The 17764-nt window shown below is 34.2% G+C and overlaps 1 protein-coding gene across 1 annotated transcript; it reads right to left on the bottom strand.

The window, feature by feature from the left end:
* Window positions 1-9798: 9798 nt before the first annotated feature.
* On the bottom strand, window positions 9799-12535 carry LOC110915396 (START domain-containing protein 10). The gene is made up of 5 exons (XM_022160084.2): window positions 11986-12535; window positions 11540-11813; window positions 10954-11112; window positions 10722-10868; window positions 9799-10180 (listed from the first exon to the last, which is right to left on the bottom strand). The coding sequence occupies exons 1-5, from the start codon at window positions 12093-12095 to the stop codon at window positions 10052-10054; spliced, it is 819 nt and encodes a 272-aa protein (XP_022015776.1). The 5' UTR covers window positions 12096-12535; the 3' UTR covers window positions 9799-10051.
* Window positions 12536-17764: the final 5229 nt, after the last annotated feature.

The raw sequence follows: 17764 nt of genomic DNA, 5'->3' as shown, positions 1-17764 counted from the left end.
GAATCCTCCAGGAAAATCTGCTGACTTAAAACACAATCAGATTTGTTAAACTCCAGTATAAAAACAAACTGTTGTAAAACACATTATGATGTAATGTAATCATCAAAAAACACAAATGTGATGTAATGTGACATAGACAACAACATAAAACACATTCAGAGTGTTAAAATGCAAAATAACTGTTAAAACACAACCTGATTATATATTGACTTCAGATTGTTAAAACACACTGACTTCAACCTCTCTGACTGGTAAAACACATCACCAAGAACATGCTGATAGTTTCAGATAAACACATTGACTTGCAGATTTGAATTCGAAAACAATAAAAATTCCGAAAATCATGGAATTTTAGTTAATGAAGATACATTCCAAAAATAAAATTAAAATGTGAAATTACATGATAGCCCTTCTACTTAAAATCCCTCAATGACACATGTCCAAATCTTATTCCTTCCTAGACTTTCTAGGAAAAATAGACTTTCCACCCAACTCCTACTCTCTATATATATATATATATATATATATATATATATATATATATATATATATATATATATATATTGTCACACCCCAACCGATGGCGGAAACATCGGGATGAGACGAACAAATCGGTCAAAGCATCATAACACTATTGTGACAATGTAATTTAAATCAAATTTCATAACAATACTAAAATGTAATACAAGATTCAAACATAACCAAAATTGTTTTCAAACATAATCAAAGCATTATTTATTTCTAAGATGGGTTTCTAAGTTCATCCTAGCTTGTTTTCTTGACCACTTCGTCTATCAACCTTCAATATGTATTAAAATAATGATAAAAAACATTGTTGGCGAGTATACAAGTTTGAGACATAGCATAAATAGGATAAAATGTTTAAATGTGCTCATATCCAACATGAATAACATAATACAAGTTACTAATATGCTAAAACGGTGTAACTATATGTCAAACCAAAGTTTACAACACAAATTTCCTTTCCCCAAGTTATACCTACATTTCATAAATCATGAAATAAGTTAGTTATATGGAGTTTATATCATGTCTAAACAAAACCATAAGACAAAACAATCAACAACAACATTTTCGCCAGCTATTAAGGCCCTCACGGGGCGCGATCAGTTTCAAGGGTGGCCGTGGCGGGGCGCGACAGCCGTGGCGGGGCGCGATAGTGATTAACTTCACCCGTCGCGTGACGCGACTCCCTCATTTCGACAGAGCGTTTCTTTTCTGGTGTTGCATATATTCAGTAATCCTATTTTTCGCCTAAACATTCATAACTCGCTCAGTTTTTATCCGTTTTACGACTCATTTCTTCCTACGTGATCGTAATTTGTTCCTCCATCATATGGAGTTAAAATCCAACATCCGACTAAACACTTTCTTAAGTTTTTAAGCCCTCAGCTTTATATTTATTTACAACCTTTTGACCCGTTCATGATTTATCAAACAAACCTGTTTGTTTGCATTCTAATTCTCATGAACATCATACTATAATTGTTTCCTATTAACCAAGGTTTTATTCACGGGTTTTCAATGCATCCGTAACCCGTTTTGCGTGTATACTTATTTTGACCCGTTAAGGTTTTAAGCATTTTAAACTCATCACGCTCTCCCTTTTTACTTATATCTTATTCTCACATTAAGATATCTACTTCTCTTCCACCACAACTATATTTGTGGTGGATTTAATATAGTGAACTATTCATTCCGAATTCTACCCTTCGATTAGTCATTTTACGTAAAAGACCCATTTTGAGGCGTTTAACCCAAAAAGGCTTATACCTTTAACTTTTTACACTTATCAAAGATTTACTTGATCATAAAACTTATTTCTAAACAACCCTTAAGGGTCGTTTGCCCGGTTTATCGTTCAAGGGCGTTTTGGTCAATTTTAGTCACTTCTTTTGCGACGAAGGACTTTCAACAACATATTTGACAAAAAATCACACCTTTTAGCTATAATTCTATTTACACATACCTGGATCGGGTCAAAGTATTGACCCGTTTTAATACCTTGCTTTATTAATTTGCTAACTAATAGCAATGCAAATTCCATATGCCATTTTACCCTGTGAGGACTCGACAAGCACTTATTAGTCATTATTGTCAAATGGTGTTAACATCATCACTTGACCCGTTTGGTCTAAATGACCAAACATTTTATATTTATAACAACATGATGTTTACTTACCAAAACACACATTTGACCCATTACGGATTTTCACCATAAGGTCATATTTCTTAAATTCTTTTTCTTACATATTTAACCCATATTTGGCTTACGCCATAGGGTGGCTTACATTAGTCAACAGGTGACTAAATTGTCATTTTACCCTTTTTCTCAATATGAGTTACACCATAAGGTAACATTTAAAAAACTCATTGTATGTTCGTCATTTTATGACTAAATTACCGTTTTACCCCTTTTTACCATCCATTATGTTTTTCATCATTTTCACTTGTTCCGACCCATATCCTTTTGTGTAACACCTCGAAATTTTGTGTCCAATAATGTGTTAACACGTGTCATGGGCTTACACGTGGCATTAGATATTAAATAAAGGACTAAAGTTGGCAAACCTTGAAAGTAAGTAAATTCGAGGATTATAAATGCCAACAAAGGGTAAATATACTGTATAGTAACCCTAAGCGATGCTCGTACCTTCAAACGAATAAATCATGGATCGTACGGAAGCGAAACGCGAAAGAAAGTGAGAGATTACAAGCTGCAGGGGTTAACTGTGTCAACATGTTTAATTATACCTCTGAGTGACCCTTTGACGTACCCGAGGCTTTGTAACAATAAAATACGCTCACTAGAATGTACTATATAAATTCCGCGAAGTTCCGTTTTAAAACGAGAAAGTTATGATCAAATTCGCACAAGAGGGGTTAAAAGCGTCAACAATGAGAGTTAAGGCTTTCCGGATAATTAACAAACTAACCGGGGACTTAACAATGCGGGTAAATGGCACGAGGCCCTTAATTGTAATTAACCGAGGGCCATATCGCAAAGTTACCCCTTCAAACCCGAAAGGTCAGGTTATTAATTACCGAAGATTTCGTTAATCATTACAAAAGATTTAGAAATCTTGAAAAATAGACCTAATGCGGGCCGCGTAAACGTTTAGAGTAAGTTAACGCGGGCCGCGAGCCTTCTGCAAATATACGTTCTAACATGAAGATCCAGGCGGCCCGCGTACAAGCCTGCCTGATCTTTCATGCGGGCCGCGTGAAGGTCCCAGGTGCAGAAAAATGCTTAACTTGGCTGTTCAGCCTTCTAAACGCCATGAGATGCATTTAAATCCTTCCAATTGACCCCTAAACAACCCCTAAGCATTAGGAACACATGTTGGAAGGTTGTGGTCAGTTGGTAGACTTGTGTGTCAAGGAGTTGTGGTGAAATTTTCACTATAAAAGGCCATTCTTAGTTCACAAATGAAACACACCTCTAAAAACATCTTCTAATCATTCCTGGAACTCTCAAGTGTTCTTCTATCATCCTAAATCGTGCACAAGCTTCTGTAAGTTGTCTAAACCTTTTGTGGTTTAGTTTTTGCTTAGTTTAGCCTAAAAGTCAATCCGTCGTAACTAACGATTGACTTTGCGATAAATCACGAATGGTCCAGTGAATTGTCGAATCAAAAGTAGTTATGTGTCGGTATTTATGTGGGTAATAAACCCTTAAAAAGGTTCCCCCTGATTACCACTCTAACTAGTTCAAATGTCGAGTCAAACATGCACTTAAAAAGTCAACAGAAAGCTATTTTGCGATTTTATACATAATCTGTAATGTAGGTGATGTGTAACCTGTTTTGATGTTTATAAAACATGATAATAAGTATATAAACTAGTCTAAGCTTGTTTGATCCGACCATTTATTGTCTTAACCCGGTTCGGACCCGAAAGTCGCAAAAGTTTGACTTTTGCATTGACTCCAGTTCTGACCCGTTAAAGTTTGATTTAGATATGCCTTAGGACTCTCTTAGGACCAGGTTACATGATGGTATAACCCTCTGTGACCGGTTCGTTGTTCGTCCGAGTCTTTTACGCATTTCCGTTAAATGCTTAAAAGTTGACTGTAACGCCCTTTCTAAATTAAAACGAGAATTTCGGACATGTGAAAGAATCATAACCTTAGTTACTGAATTCTAAGCATGTCCCTAAAAATTTCATGTCAATCCGAGGTCCATAATAGGAGTTATGCTAAATAGCGCAAATTGCGGAACTTTAGTAATTAAATAGCGCAATTAGCATAACGCCTATCTAAACCCGGATTTCGACACCAAACCTTTTACTCACTGTTGTAAAATAATATTTTGGGATTTTTAAAGATTTTTAATTATTTTTTTTACCTGCTCATAACCTGCGGTTATGGCAACGGTTCGGTAAATACCGAATATACCCTTTTCGGCCATAACTTGAGTTCTACAAGGTCTTTTGACCCGATTCCAGTTGCTACTGATTTTAAATAATAAATAAAGTATTTTGAACTTTATAAACTATTCGGGAAACTCAGATTTCCTGTAGAACTCAGAAACCCTTTTTATAATCTTTAAAAAGACCGAAATACCACTACGGGGCATATTATTAACTTAAACTCGTTACGGGCATTATGGAAGGTATCCTACTGATACCACAACCTCTTTAAAGTATATTGACTTAGGAAAACAGTGTAGGACTCTAACGGATACCCGTTGCGTCTTTTGCACGCACGGTTCTGCTTATGTAACTAGTTTACATAATTTAGCCGAAACGGGTCAAACTATATTGTTTTAACTCCAAAATCCAGAGTATGATTGTTATACCCATATGAAACAAGTCTTCAAACTTGTTGGGTCAAAATCACACTCCATTCACGGTTTTCGCCTTTCACGTGATTAAACCGTAACAATTCTTTAAGACTAACCGGTCTAAGCTTAGGCTTAATTAAAGACCCATTAGCATTCTAATTGGTTATTTATACCATCGTTCCAGTCTAGAGCCTTCCGGTAAATTGTACCTACGCTTACTTAAAGTGAATACGGCTGAGTTATTATTCTTGCTATTTTAAGACAGGAGCTAGCTCAGGTAAATACTCTTAACTTATTTTCCCTATACGGGCTTGGGATACGGTATAATAATACCGCTTGGCCGGGTATTGAATATTTAATCGGATTGTGATTAAATTATTGAGGTAACCCGGTTTGATCTGTATTGTTTGAAATAAAAGCCTTTAGGGGTTAATGACCATGTCCCGGATATCCTTGACATCATTGTATTATAAAATGGTCACGTCTTATGCACGGGGTGTAGGCATACACCTGACAATTGCATAAGGGAAACGGTATCTCACGCTCAGTGGGCCTATACTTGTGACGTATCTGTTAATCTTGACTCGGTTTCTACATCGGGCCCTGAACGTACAACGAACATGTAAATCTGTATACAAGATTATAAATATGATTGTCTCAAGTTATAAAAGATTAATTTTGCCTCTGTGCATTTTAATCAAAGTGTCAAAATAATTTGTGCCTGGTGCATCTAAATCAATTTTCCTAAACTCCTTTGAAATGAGTCAGTTGAGTGTATTTACCAGTGAAAACTGACGTATTTTCAAAAGTCTAAGTGACAGGTACAAGTACGTAATAGGCTGGAAGCTGCTCAGGACATTATTAAGGAATCTTGCAAGTTCTAGGCGTCTAAAGTCTGTAGAACAATGTTTATAGATCTGCCTGTGGATCCCTTACTTTCCGTTGTAATACTTGGATATTACTTTTATTCGGAATATAATATATTTATCTTTTGCTTCCGATGTGCATTCATATATATTGTGTGGTTTGACTATATTGTTGCCAACTACGTCACGGTAATCCCCCACCGGGCCCACCGGTGAGACACGTGGAAATCGGGGTGTGACATTTTGCATCGGAACATCATATTTGGAATATTAATTTATCGTATTTATAACCCATACAAAAATGAGTATTCTATAAAAGGGGTGTAAGTTTTAGTTACCTTGCATCCAAATTATGCTTATCCTTCATACTTGATTAGTTTGACCCGCTTCCTTCCCAAGCTTCCACTTAGTTTGTCAAGCGTCAAACTATTATTACAATTCGTAAGATGGTTAGATTAGTCATTTTCAATCACGACTATTCCACCTTAAGGGTTTTATGTCGAAATTATTATTTGATCTTATCATCGGTCAATTTGACTTTTAAAAAGTCAGTTGACTTATTAATATATACGAATGCACAATTTGGTTCATCGAACTCACTTAGGCATTTCATCCTAATACTTAATGAAATCAAATTTTACATACTAACTAGTAGATAACATGATTTCAAGCATTTATAACATGATTTTCACATAAATTTCTTTATATCATATAAAAACCCATCTCATGGCAAGTATGATCATATACCCAAATTCATAGATTATTCAAACGCCTTCTTATCACTATCATTTATGACGATTCTAAACATGTTTATATCATCAATTTCATCATATTATTAAAACCTACTTACTAAGTGCGATAATCATCTAATCACTCAAATCATAGCAACATATGTAGATTTTTCACTTAGAGTTTTGTTCCTAAGCAAGTATACATCACTAATTAGGCCATAACCACTACGATTCATACATGAATCGCAACTTGTGATGTTCATCAAATTTCACAACTTCATCAAACATCAAAAATCTACATACCTTACGATCCCCTAGCTTGGGTGATCGTTAATTCATGTTCATTTTTGAGTTTAAGTCCCAATTTGTCCTTCAATTTGTTGATGAACTAGGGTTACACCCTTATTCACCTCCTGATGATCGATCTGCTACACACACTTTATGTGTGTGTAGTGATTTAAATTTTGGTTTATAAAACAACTTTCCCTTTTTACAACTTTGGCCCCTCAAGTTTAGTCTTAATTGTTTAAGAGTACATCTCCATGTTTTTATTACTTGTTTACATATTAATAACTAGGTAAATTTATTCCTAGTTATTTTGTTTTACGGGTTATTTTTTACCACCAACGGTACTTTACCCGTCTTTTTAGTATTAACGTGGTTTGATTACCAACCCTGTTTTCGGGGTGTTACAAGAATTAATTATAACACATGTTTTTTATACAAAAAAATTACACTACATCTATAAAAAGAAAACTTGTTCAATCTCTGATCTTGATCTTCATTTTTTGTTCGTTATCCTCGTCATTTGAACGTAAAATACCCAACACCTACGAAAATCAAAGAAAAAACAAAGCGTTTACATTCCACAAACGTTAAGAGGAGCTCGGCCGGCGATCAGAGCCGTAAATTTTTTTTATCGTGTGTAATAAAAAACATTTTTTTACATTCGACACCGTGCGCAATTTTTTTTACATTCGACACCGTGCGTGGATTTTTTTTACATTCGACAACGTACGAGAAACAATTTTTCAAACGTATGTAAAAACTAAACATTTACGCGTGCATTTATACATACGTTTGAAAAATAGATTTACGCATGACGTTTAGAGGAGCTCGGACTGACGATCAGAGGCGTAAAATTTTTTTCATTCGACACCGTTTGCAAAAAAATATTTTACATTCGACAACTTACTTAAAAACATTTTTCGAACGTACGTAAAAACTATTTTACGCCTTCCATTTTTACATACATTTGAAAATCAGATTTACGCATGACGTTTAGAGGAGCTCGGGTCGGCGATTAGTGCGTAAGAGAACTTTTTTTACGCACACTGTCAAAACATTTTTTACTTTTTTTTTACATAATGGTATTCTCCTACTTAGTTCGTTTAAATGTTTACACAAGTTGTCAAACTTTTTTTACGCACATTGCCAAAATTATTTTTACGCACGTTGTCAAAACTTTTTTACACATGTTTTCAAAACTTATTTCCTCACACATTGTACATTTTGAATAAATGTTACATTTGTTCGTGTTAATTATTTTTACTTTTTCAATTGTTGTAATGTTGATTAAATTTGACATGAAAATGTTTTAAACGACTTCAATTTTTATACAAGTTTTGCTGTCATTTTAAACGACTTCAATTTCATTCTCTTTAATTCAAGCAGCTTATTGCTATAGTTTTCTTAAAACAAATTATAGGATTTTGAATACATTAGTCCATTATGGGATTACGTGATTTTGAATACCCAGCACATGACTACGTGATTTTGAATACCTATCATGTGATTACACATTCAACATAAACCATTACGTGATTACACATTCAATACAAATCCATTGCTTGATTACATAATCAATATGGTTTTTTATAACTAATGTTATTACAATTATGCTTATAACGTAATCACTCAGTGTTTTTCGTATAAAATACTATGATGAAATCACGTAATCACGAAATGAGTATTCAAAATCACGTAGTCACTAAGTAATACGTAGTCAACTATTGTTACGTAACTACATAATCACTTAGTGTGGTTTCACATTCTATCATGAAATCACGTAACCGGTATTCGAAATCACGTAGTCATGTGATGTGCTGGGTATTCAAAATCGCGTAATCATGCAATGAGTATTCAAAATCATGTAATTTTTTTAAGAAAACTATAGCAATAGGCTACTCGAATTAAAGAGAATGAAATGCTCGTTAATACGGTATATTTTTTTTTAAATATTAACGTATGAAAAAGTTCTAGTTGTTTGAAAATCAAAGGGGAAATAGTTCAAATGAGAAAGGACCATAATACCCTTTCTTGATTTGTTTTTCTTCAATTGTTTTAACCTTATATTTACGAAAATATCATTACCTAGTTTTGAACCATTGATTTTAGAAAATCAATAGTTGAAATTGTCTCCTACACTTTATATAAGAATTCTCTCTTGTATGTGAATTATTATTTTATTTTTATTCCCTTCCAACCATAGATAGTCGTTGGCCCTTTGAGCTACATAATGCTTTGGTTTCATTAATAAAATTTATTTTTCCTAAGCTACATTTATTTCTCTTTCACTCATTTCCTTTTTACTTTTCTTTTATTTATTTTTTTTTTTACTTTTTCTAGCATTCTTTTTGTTTTTTACCTTTCTTTTTTTACAATTTACTCCTTTTTCCCAACCATAGATGGTCTTTGGCCCTTTAAGCTACATAATGCTTTTATTTCATTAATGAAATTTATTTACCTAACTTACATTTATTTCCATATCACTCATTTCTTTTTACTTTTCTTTTATTTATTTTTTACCATTCTTTTTATTTTTTTAACTTTCCTTTTTTTTACAATTTATTCCTTTTCTTTTTCTTTTTTTTTTTGAAATTTTTTTTATCTTTTTTACCTTTGTTTTGTACCTTAATTCTTAACTTTCTTTTATTACTATCGGTGTTATATCGACCGTCAACACTATGAAAATACAGAAAACGATATTAATCGATATTGCTACGTTTGCTATATCATGCACCGGTATTGCAACGAACCGATGTCGACTCAATTATACCATGGCATCGTATGAGAGAATGCGAAAATATCGCTCCCCGCAGTGTAGTGTGGGCTTACCCTCATCCTAGTTATAATAGAAGTTGACACTCAATTTAATTTAATATATTAATAATATATTTAAAAATAATTATTTTTCAAAGGTATATTGCTAGAGGGGCATGTTACTTGTACGTGTAATGGTTGATCAAAATGATTTGACATTTTTTTCAAGTGAAAAGGATATGTTAATATAAAGAGAGAGCAAATAATCATCAACATCAAATAATATAAACATTTTCTAAACTTTTTTACACTTTACTATATACTATTTAGTTATCCAACCCAGTTAAAAGAGGAGGATTATTACACCAAAAAAAAATTATATATTGCTTGAAGCTCCAAAAATTGCTTCGACAACCGACTCCATTTCATTATTTTTGTCCAATTATTCTAGTCAAAATAAACATAAACGGTTAACCGGATTAAGATAGCTAAACAAAAACTTACAAAATTTATGTAATTGATATATCTTTTAGTATAAAAACATATAAGTATAACAATGTTTTTATCCAAAAGAAATGGTAAACAATACAAGCAAGCAAGATAAAGCAATTTATCCTATCTCGTGATTGATGAGTGATGGATGAGCTTGGGCTTCTTTCCAAAGGTTTTCAATGATCATAACCAGTTTTGTATTGAATCGATTCACAAAGAACTTTGGTAACCATCCTGCTGGGTCCAACTGTATAATTTACATCGATGAGATTAACTTCTATGCTTTCAAAATCAAATAAATCAATACAACACTAAATATTACGAGAATACATAAAAGAAAATAGATCGATTATCTTTTTTTTAATTTAAAAGGTTTTCTAAAAAAAGAAAATTATTTATTCGTCTCTTTTGACATTAATAAAATAATATAAATAAATTTCGTTTATTCATATAACCTAATGTAAATCATGTGTAGGTAAACGGTTAAAAACTTACTTTGATGGTTTTTATGTAAAAAGCCGCATACACATTTGTATGTAAAAAACTGGATTTAAAAAATAGGACCTAATGGCATTTTTCTTATGTAAAAAGCCACATACACATTAGGCTAATGGTAAAAAAAAATTTACACAATTTAGACTTGTTTATTTTTCTTATAATAATAATTTAGCGTTTTGTAAGGAATTTAAAGTTTGAAAGAATATATTTTCATAATTGGATGGTTAAGTAGATTTTTTAAAAAGACCAAAAAAAAAAAAAAAGTATAGTAGTTGGTTTGTATGATGTACCTGTACAACATAAGTGATCATACAAGAATCATCATCAAGCTTTTCTACAACCCACCCTGATTGCATTAGCAACCCTCTTATTGAATTATTCTGCTTTGGGTGTAATCCTGCTGCCATTTCTTTTGGCAATGAAGCTATTGCTACCACCTTCAGTATAATTATAAGTTCACATTAAAATCGAATTATAACAATTTTTAGAAAGTAAACCACAATCCATTCATTGATCATTTACCAAAGTTCCATCATCCATTGTTTCTCGTCTCTCGTACACGATGAACTCGCGGTTACGAAAAAGCGGCTTCGCGTTCTCGCCAAATCTTAATCTTATGATGCTGAGATTCTCATCAAGATCTTTGATGTACCTTGCTTCTACCAAATCTGAGTCCCATTGCTGTCCAAACAATTAAAGGAAAAGAAAGTAAAGAGTAAGATGACATTCGCTACTAAAACTGTTGCAAAAACCTTCGTGTGTAAATCAAATTTGCGACCGCTTTGCGACTAGTGGACATTTTGCAAGAGCTTTTGGTGACCGGAATTTGAGTATCATATGTTTTAACCAGCTTGCTACCTTTTGTTTACGACGAGCTTCTGACCAGTTTTTACAGCAGTTTTTGCTTTTGGTCGCCAGTTTTAGTGACCGAAATTTGAGTATCAGTCGCTAGTTTTGCAACAGATTTTGCTTTTGGTCGCAAATCTGTTGCTAATTTAAGTTTAGTAGCAAATTTCGGACGCAATTGCCAAGTTTTTTTAACAGAAAAAAACAAATTTGTTACACAAGAAGAACCACGTGGACATCTGTGTGAATTTTTTAACAGTACCTTGGCTGCATCTATGGCATTAGCAACAGTGATAAACTGTTCAGACGAAACCGATTTAAGCAACCATCTGCTGCGAAAAGCGTGGAACGAATCGGATCCAGACCTACGTTTCGATATCTCTACACCATCCTCAAAAGCCAACACTTTCCATCCATCATTCCCATTCACATTACCACTCCAATCCCTATTACTATCTGAAGCAGATAACAGTTCCTGTATGCAACTTTCGCTTGCGAAGAACACGTACCGCCTCAGCGAATCGTCGCTAACAGACCTAAGGATTACAAAACCATAACAAGAATATCATCAAGAACCGACCTTAGGATTACAAAACCATAACAAGAATATCATCAAGAACCACTTATAGTAATATATGATGTAACATGTTTTACCATAATGAATCAATAAAACAGTACAGGAGATTGAGTAGTTATAAAAAAAGGTACCATGATCTCGTGGAGTTATATGGTGCAGGACTGCTGTTGTTCATCATTGGTGTAAAAATATTGAGTGAATAAGTGAATAATATAGGATATGAGATAGATGGATGATGCATATATATATATATGAATATATGTTATTATAACATGAGAGAGGGGTGGAGGGACAATGGAAGTACAGAGTTGGATTATTAGTTTAGGAGAAGAGATGGGAAATAATGAGAAGTGGACCTAGTTGCTGGCTGCACATGGCACTGCCAGATGAATGCATGATTGGATTGGAGAACTCACCCTTGCACATCCTTTTTCTCTCACCATCAAGACTAAATCAAAGGTTGAACTTTTGCTTTACGCTCAATCAAGATTTTAATATTGAAAATGAACATAGTGCAAATGATAACAAGTGTTATACGTGTTAGAGTGAATTCATTAACTTTGTTTTGATAGTTCTTTCAAGATCATTTTTAAAGGGGTGTTATCTGTCTAGTCATGTTAAATTATCTACTTTTACGTTTTCATGAGACTTTAATTCCATTAATACAAACTTAAATATGATAGTCGCCTATCAACTTTTCACTTATTTATAAACGTTTCCGGTGGGAATTGATAGGAAAAAAATCTTTACATACATGAAATCGACTCCCGTATTATCTGTTTTCTTCAAGTATCTATCTGAGAATTAATTCTTTTTGAACGACAAATTTCGTTTAATCCTTGTCGTCCGTGAGATTTAAACCCAAGACCTCCCCTTCAAGGTGTTTAAAGGTTTTACCTTTGCCAATGGACTACTCCATTGGTATATGAGGATTAAATGACTATATTGTATATTTGGGTTTGCTTTTTTATGTATTAAATTTAGACAATAAGGATCCCTAGTTAATAAACAACGGTGGTTTTTCTTACAGATGACGGTGAGCTTAACATATATAGACGTCCTAGAATTAAAAAATCAACCAATGTTACTGGTTGTTTCACACTGTATGGTATAACTACTCTTGTGGGTGGTAGCTTATAATCTTCTCAAGCAATCAAAAGATGATAGCATGATTGGTGCCGTGATATCGAATAATGAACCTAATACTGAAGCGAACTCAACTAGAAACGATTGATACCATAGAGAAACCTCTGAATTTAAATCACAAATAACAGCATCATGTCTATATCACTACATTCAATCATTCATAACTTAAAAATTAAAAGGTATTAACAAATACTTCCATTATACCTTTGTAAAAGGTTGTGTTAGTCTAGTACTTGTCAATTCCCTAGTAAATGCATCATACAAATAGAATATAGATGGTTGGGACTAGTGGAAAAAGTTTATGTTGTTGATCAGTTTTTTTAATATGTAATGGAAAACATGTATAAGTAATACCTATTAAAACATTCAAGTTAGCCATGGAGTTCGACATGTCAGGCAGCTTGATCTGGTTCACGTTTAGGATGTATATGATCGATGGAAGTTCCGAGTTCGTAAGGGTGAAGAACTCGTGATTATGGAGAGAGAGGGGGTCGAGATTGTTGTCATGTTATGATTAGTGTCTAACTTAAAACCCTCTCTAGTTATCTCCTTAAATACATCAAAGAGGAAACTTTTATTAGTTAATAAGGGTTATACAGACCATCAACAGTTACCAGCTAATATATTATAAGATATAATTATAATATGATCTATATAATATAAACGATTATAATGGCTACATGATTAAATGCATATGATTATATATTTAATCTTACATGCTCCCACTTAACCGAGTAATCATTTTTTATGAGTATTAGATAAGTCTGATTAGAAGTTAATACTCATTTTAGCTTTAAACGAGGAACCGTAGTAGTGAAATACAGTTGTTAAGTCATTATTCAACTTAGGACTCCCATTAATCATACTACAACATTAATTTAAAACCTAGCAGTCATGATCAAAATTTACAAGTAAACCCTTTTAAACGTTTGATATGTATTTATATTTGTCTATATGTCATTACATCGGCAGAACATATGTTAGAGGCATATAAAATCAAAACGGAGGAAATTTCATTAATTAAAACATAAGTAAGTACAATATGCAATTAATTAAAGTCTTTAGTAAATCCCATATTCAAAACATATTCTTCGAAAACTTTAGGTGGGAGACCTTTAGTCATCGGATCCACAAGTATATACTTAGTACTTATGTATTCAATACAAAGATTATTTTCCTCAACTTGCTCACGTATGAACAAGTACTTTGTATCGAGATATAAACCAATACTAGTCGAACTGTTACTGTTCGAGAAACTAATGGCAGCTGGGTATCACAGTAAAGCTTCAATGGTTGCATTATAAATAACAATGTATTCTACCACCATTGTGAAAGTTATGGTTAACTATTGTTTATGACTCTTCCATGATATAGGTCTTCCTACTAACGTAAAGATATAGCCCGAAGTGGACTTCTTGTCATCTTTGCATTTGGTAAAGTCAGAAACAGAATAACCCACTTCTAAATAATCACTTCTTCTATAAGTCAGTTTATAGTCTTTCGTCCCTTGCATATATCGAAGTAATTTCTTACCCGCTTTCTAGTGATCTAGGCCAGGATTAGTTTGATAATGGCTAGCATTCCAGCAACATATGCGATATCTGGGAGAGTACAGACTTGAGCATACAACAGGCTCCTAACAAATGACTTATAAAGTATCTAGCTCATTTAAAGTTTATAAGTATCTAATATCCACACGTATTGTACTTTTTTAATATGTGTAGCTATTTATTTTGCCACATCATTTTCAAAAAAAAAAAATTAGAATAAATAGTTATTGACTTAATTTATCTACATATTTATTTATAAATATTATGTGTTGATAAACACAACTATTTACCCACACATATAATACTTTTGTACATATGTGTAGATAATTTACCTACACATGACTAAACTTTATTACATGTGTGGGTAAACTAATATTTAATTGATCGTCATATTTGGTGGGAAATTTTCCCACCACCAACAAGTGTAAGTAAAAGGTTTTACCAACATAGATACAAACATGTGTAGGTATTTGCCTACACAGTTACATGTGCATGTAAATTATGTGAGGGTAAACATCCCATTTTTTATGGGTACCTCTGTTGTCAGACATTGGAATTAATCGAAAACATCTCTTTAACTACTGGAGTGACCGAGAGATTGCACTGTTGCATGTTGTAGCGCATAAGGGCACAGTCAAAGTAGGCCCTTCGAGATAATCCTAAGATCCCTTTGTGTCCGTCTCGGTGAATTTCAATGCCTCGATGTAAGAAGCATCTCTGAGATCCTACATGTCGAAGTTATGCGAGAGTAACCGCTTTGACTTATGCAACATGTCTAAACTATTATTTGCCAATAGAATATCATCTACGTAAAAGACAAGTACAGTAAAGTTGCTCCCACTCATCTTGAGGTAGGTGCATTGATCCACCTGATTCTTTGCAAAACCTTATTTCTTCATGACTTCATCAAACTTGAGATACCACTGACGTGTTGCTTGTTTTAACCCGTATATGGATCTCATCAACTTACAGACCAAATGTTCTTGACCTTCCGGTTTAAAGCCTTCAGGTTGTTTCATGTTCACATCTTTGTCTAAGTCTTCGTTATTGAAAGTGGTTTAAACATCCAGTTGATGTAGCTCTAAATCGAAATGAGCTACTAGGGCCATGACGATTGTAACACCCCCAAAATTCCACCTGCGGAAACCCCGCGAGGCGTGTTACACATCAGAGTCTGAGCCACCATTCACATTGAACCAATGATAAATATTTAAATAAAACATGTCATTAATTGCCAAGATTAAATGTCAAACATAATATCAAATCACAAAGAGTGATATAGCGGAAGCATGTGATAAGTCGTTTAGCAATTGTTTCATAATAAACTCAAAACCAATGTATCAATTATAAGTAATCCAAGAGCTTCGATTCATGACCACTCCAGCACTCCCAGATAGCAAGTCCATGTCTTGTATTCTAACGACCTGCAAGCATGCAGACAAGTGTGTCAGACGACGCTGGTGAGTTCAAGTTTAGTTAACGTGTTTTGTTACCAGATATATGTTAACGCGATTTAGTGTTGTGATACGATGTCGTTCACGTTAGATACCCTAGGGAGTGTGCCCATATGTATCCGGGGAGTGTGTACCCCTTAACGACCGATACTATGTTGTCTTCGCTAGATACCCTAGGGAGTGTGCCCATATGTATCCGAGGAGTGTGCCTCTCACAACCATAGCGATACCCAGATAATTAGTTCACGCCCGTCCTTACGGCCCGGTGTGAGGTTTCCCACCTAATAGCGCTATCAACTAATTACCCCATTGCCCTCCAGGCAATCCGATGATAGATTCCATGTTCAATAACCAAAACCGATTAAGTTGTTTACCCAAGGTTTCCCTTCCAATTGTTTACCAGTTGTCCCAAACCACCGGGACGCATGCTTGAGAAAATGTAATGAACTCACCTTGATTTGCTCGGTATGTTACAGTAAGTGCTCACAAACAATCAGTCAAGTCCTACGGTACGTTTATGTGTATGATCAGTTGGTATTCACAAAGTTGGCACGTATGTGTAATCACAAAGGAGAATGCATCGATGATCACCAAATAGCACATTGTACGCATTCGAATTCATATAAGTCATGCGTGTCACTTAACAGCAGTTAAATATCTCAGTTAACTTCTAACAATGTTAAATCAGGTTACTGTGCAAGTATTCAGGTTGGCGAAACAGAAGTTGGCGAAACACATAACTGGGGAAACACATGTTTGACGAACCACTTGTGTTTCGTCAACCACCCTTTGGCGAATCAGAATTCTATTTCGTTGATTATTCCTTGGCGAAACACATTCCTGTTTCGTCAAGAGTTCCATTCCGTCAAGCCTTCACATTCGTCAACATTCTATTACGCCAAACATCCTAATTCGCCAAACATCCTAATTCGCCAAACATCCTAATTCGCCAAACATCCTAATTCGTCAAGCAGCAGTTACGTCAACATGTCAGTTACGCAATCATCACAGAAAACCCTAATCATTCTATCAGCCGTTATCAACATTCAACCATACAATCGTTAATCACATAATCATCATCTAATCCTCATACAGCAATCATTACCCAGAAACATACGGAATCATTATCATATAGAAATCGATCAATACCGCACGTCATCATCCATTTAACACAAAATCAGCAGGGTATAACTATGTACAGATTCATAACATGTAACGCGTATTCATTTCGTATACATCAATAAGTTTTGCAACACTAAATCAACACTATAGACCATAGCCTAGTCAAAACCATCAACCAAAACATGAACACGGTTATAATCTAGCATGATTCTTCATGGTTACAAACAAGAACAGTAATGGATGATATAAACAAGCACTCACACATAGAAAAACACTAACCGTAAAGAACAAGGAAGCAACTAGATCGGTTCGGGGCTTCGGGTATGCGAGATCGCCGTCACAGAGCAAGGGAGTTCTAGGGTTTCGGTAGTTTTGATAAAAGTGACGAATGAACAGAGAGTTCGGTACATATGCAATTATGTAACGTGTTGGGCCCTTACTGGGCTTCGACGAGACTGGGCCGACGAAACAGGCTTTGTTTCGTCGAATGGTTCTTGGCGAATCACAATTCTGATTCGTTGAGATGTGCTTGGCCAAACACACTTGTGTTTCGTCGAGTTGTTGTTCAAGAGTTAACAGTTTAAGACTAAGTTTTCTGATAAGTCACATGTTATACATATACAATCAAACACAAAACT

This window comes from Helianthus annuus, chromosome 6 (genome assembly GCF_002127325.2).
Source record: "Helianthus annuus cultivar XRQ/B chromosome 6, HanXRQr2.0-SUNRISE, whole genome shotgun sequence".
Taxonomy (NCBI): Eukaryota; Viridiplantae; Streptophyta; class Magnoliopsida; order Asterales; family Asteraceae; genus Helianthus; species Helianthus annuus.
This window is presented reverse-complemented; position numbering and strand designations above follow the sequence as displayed.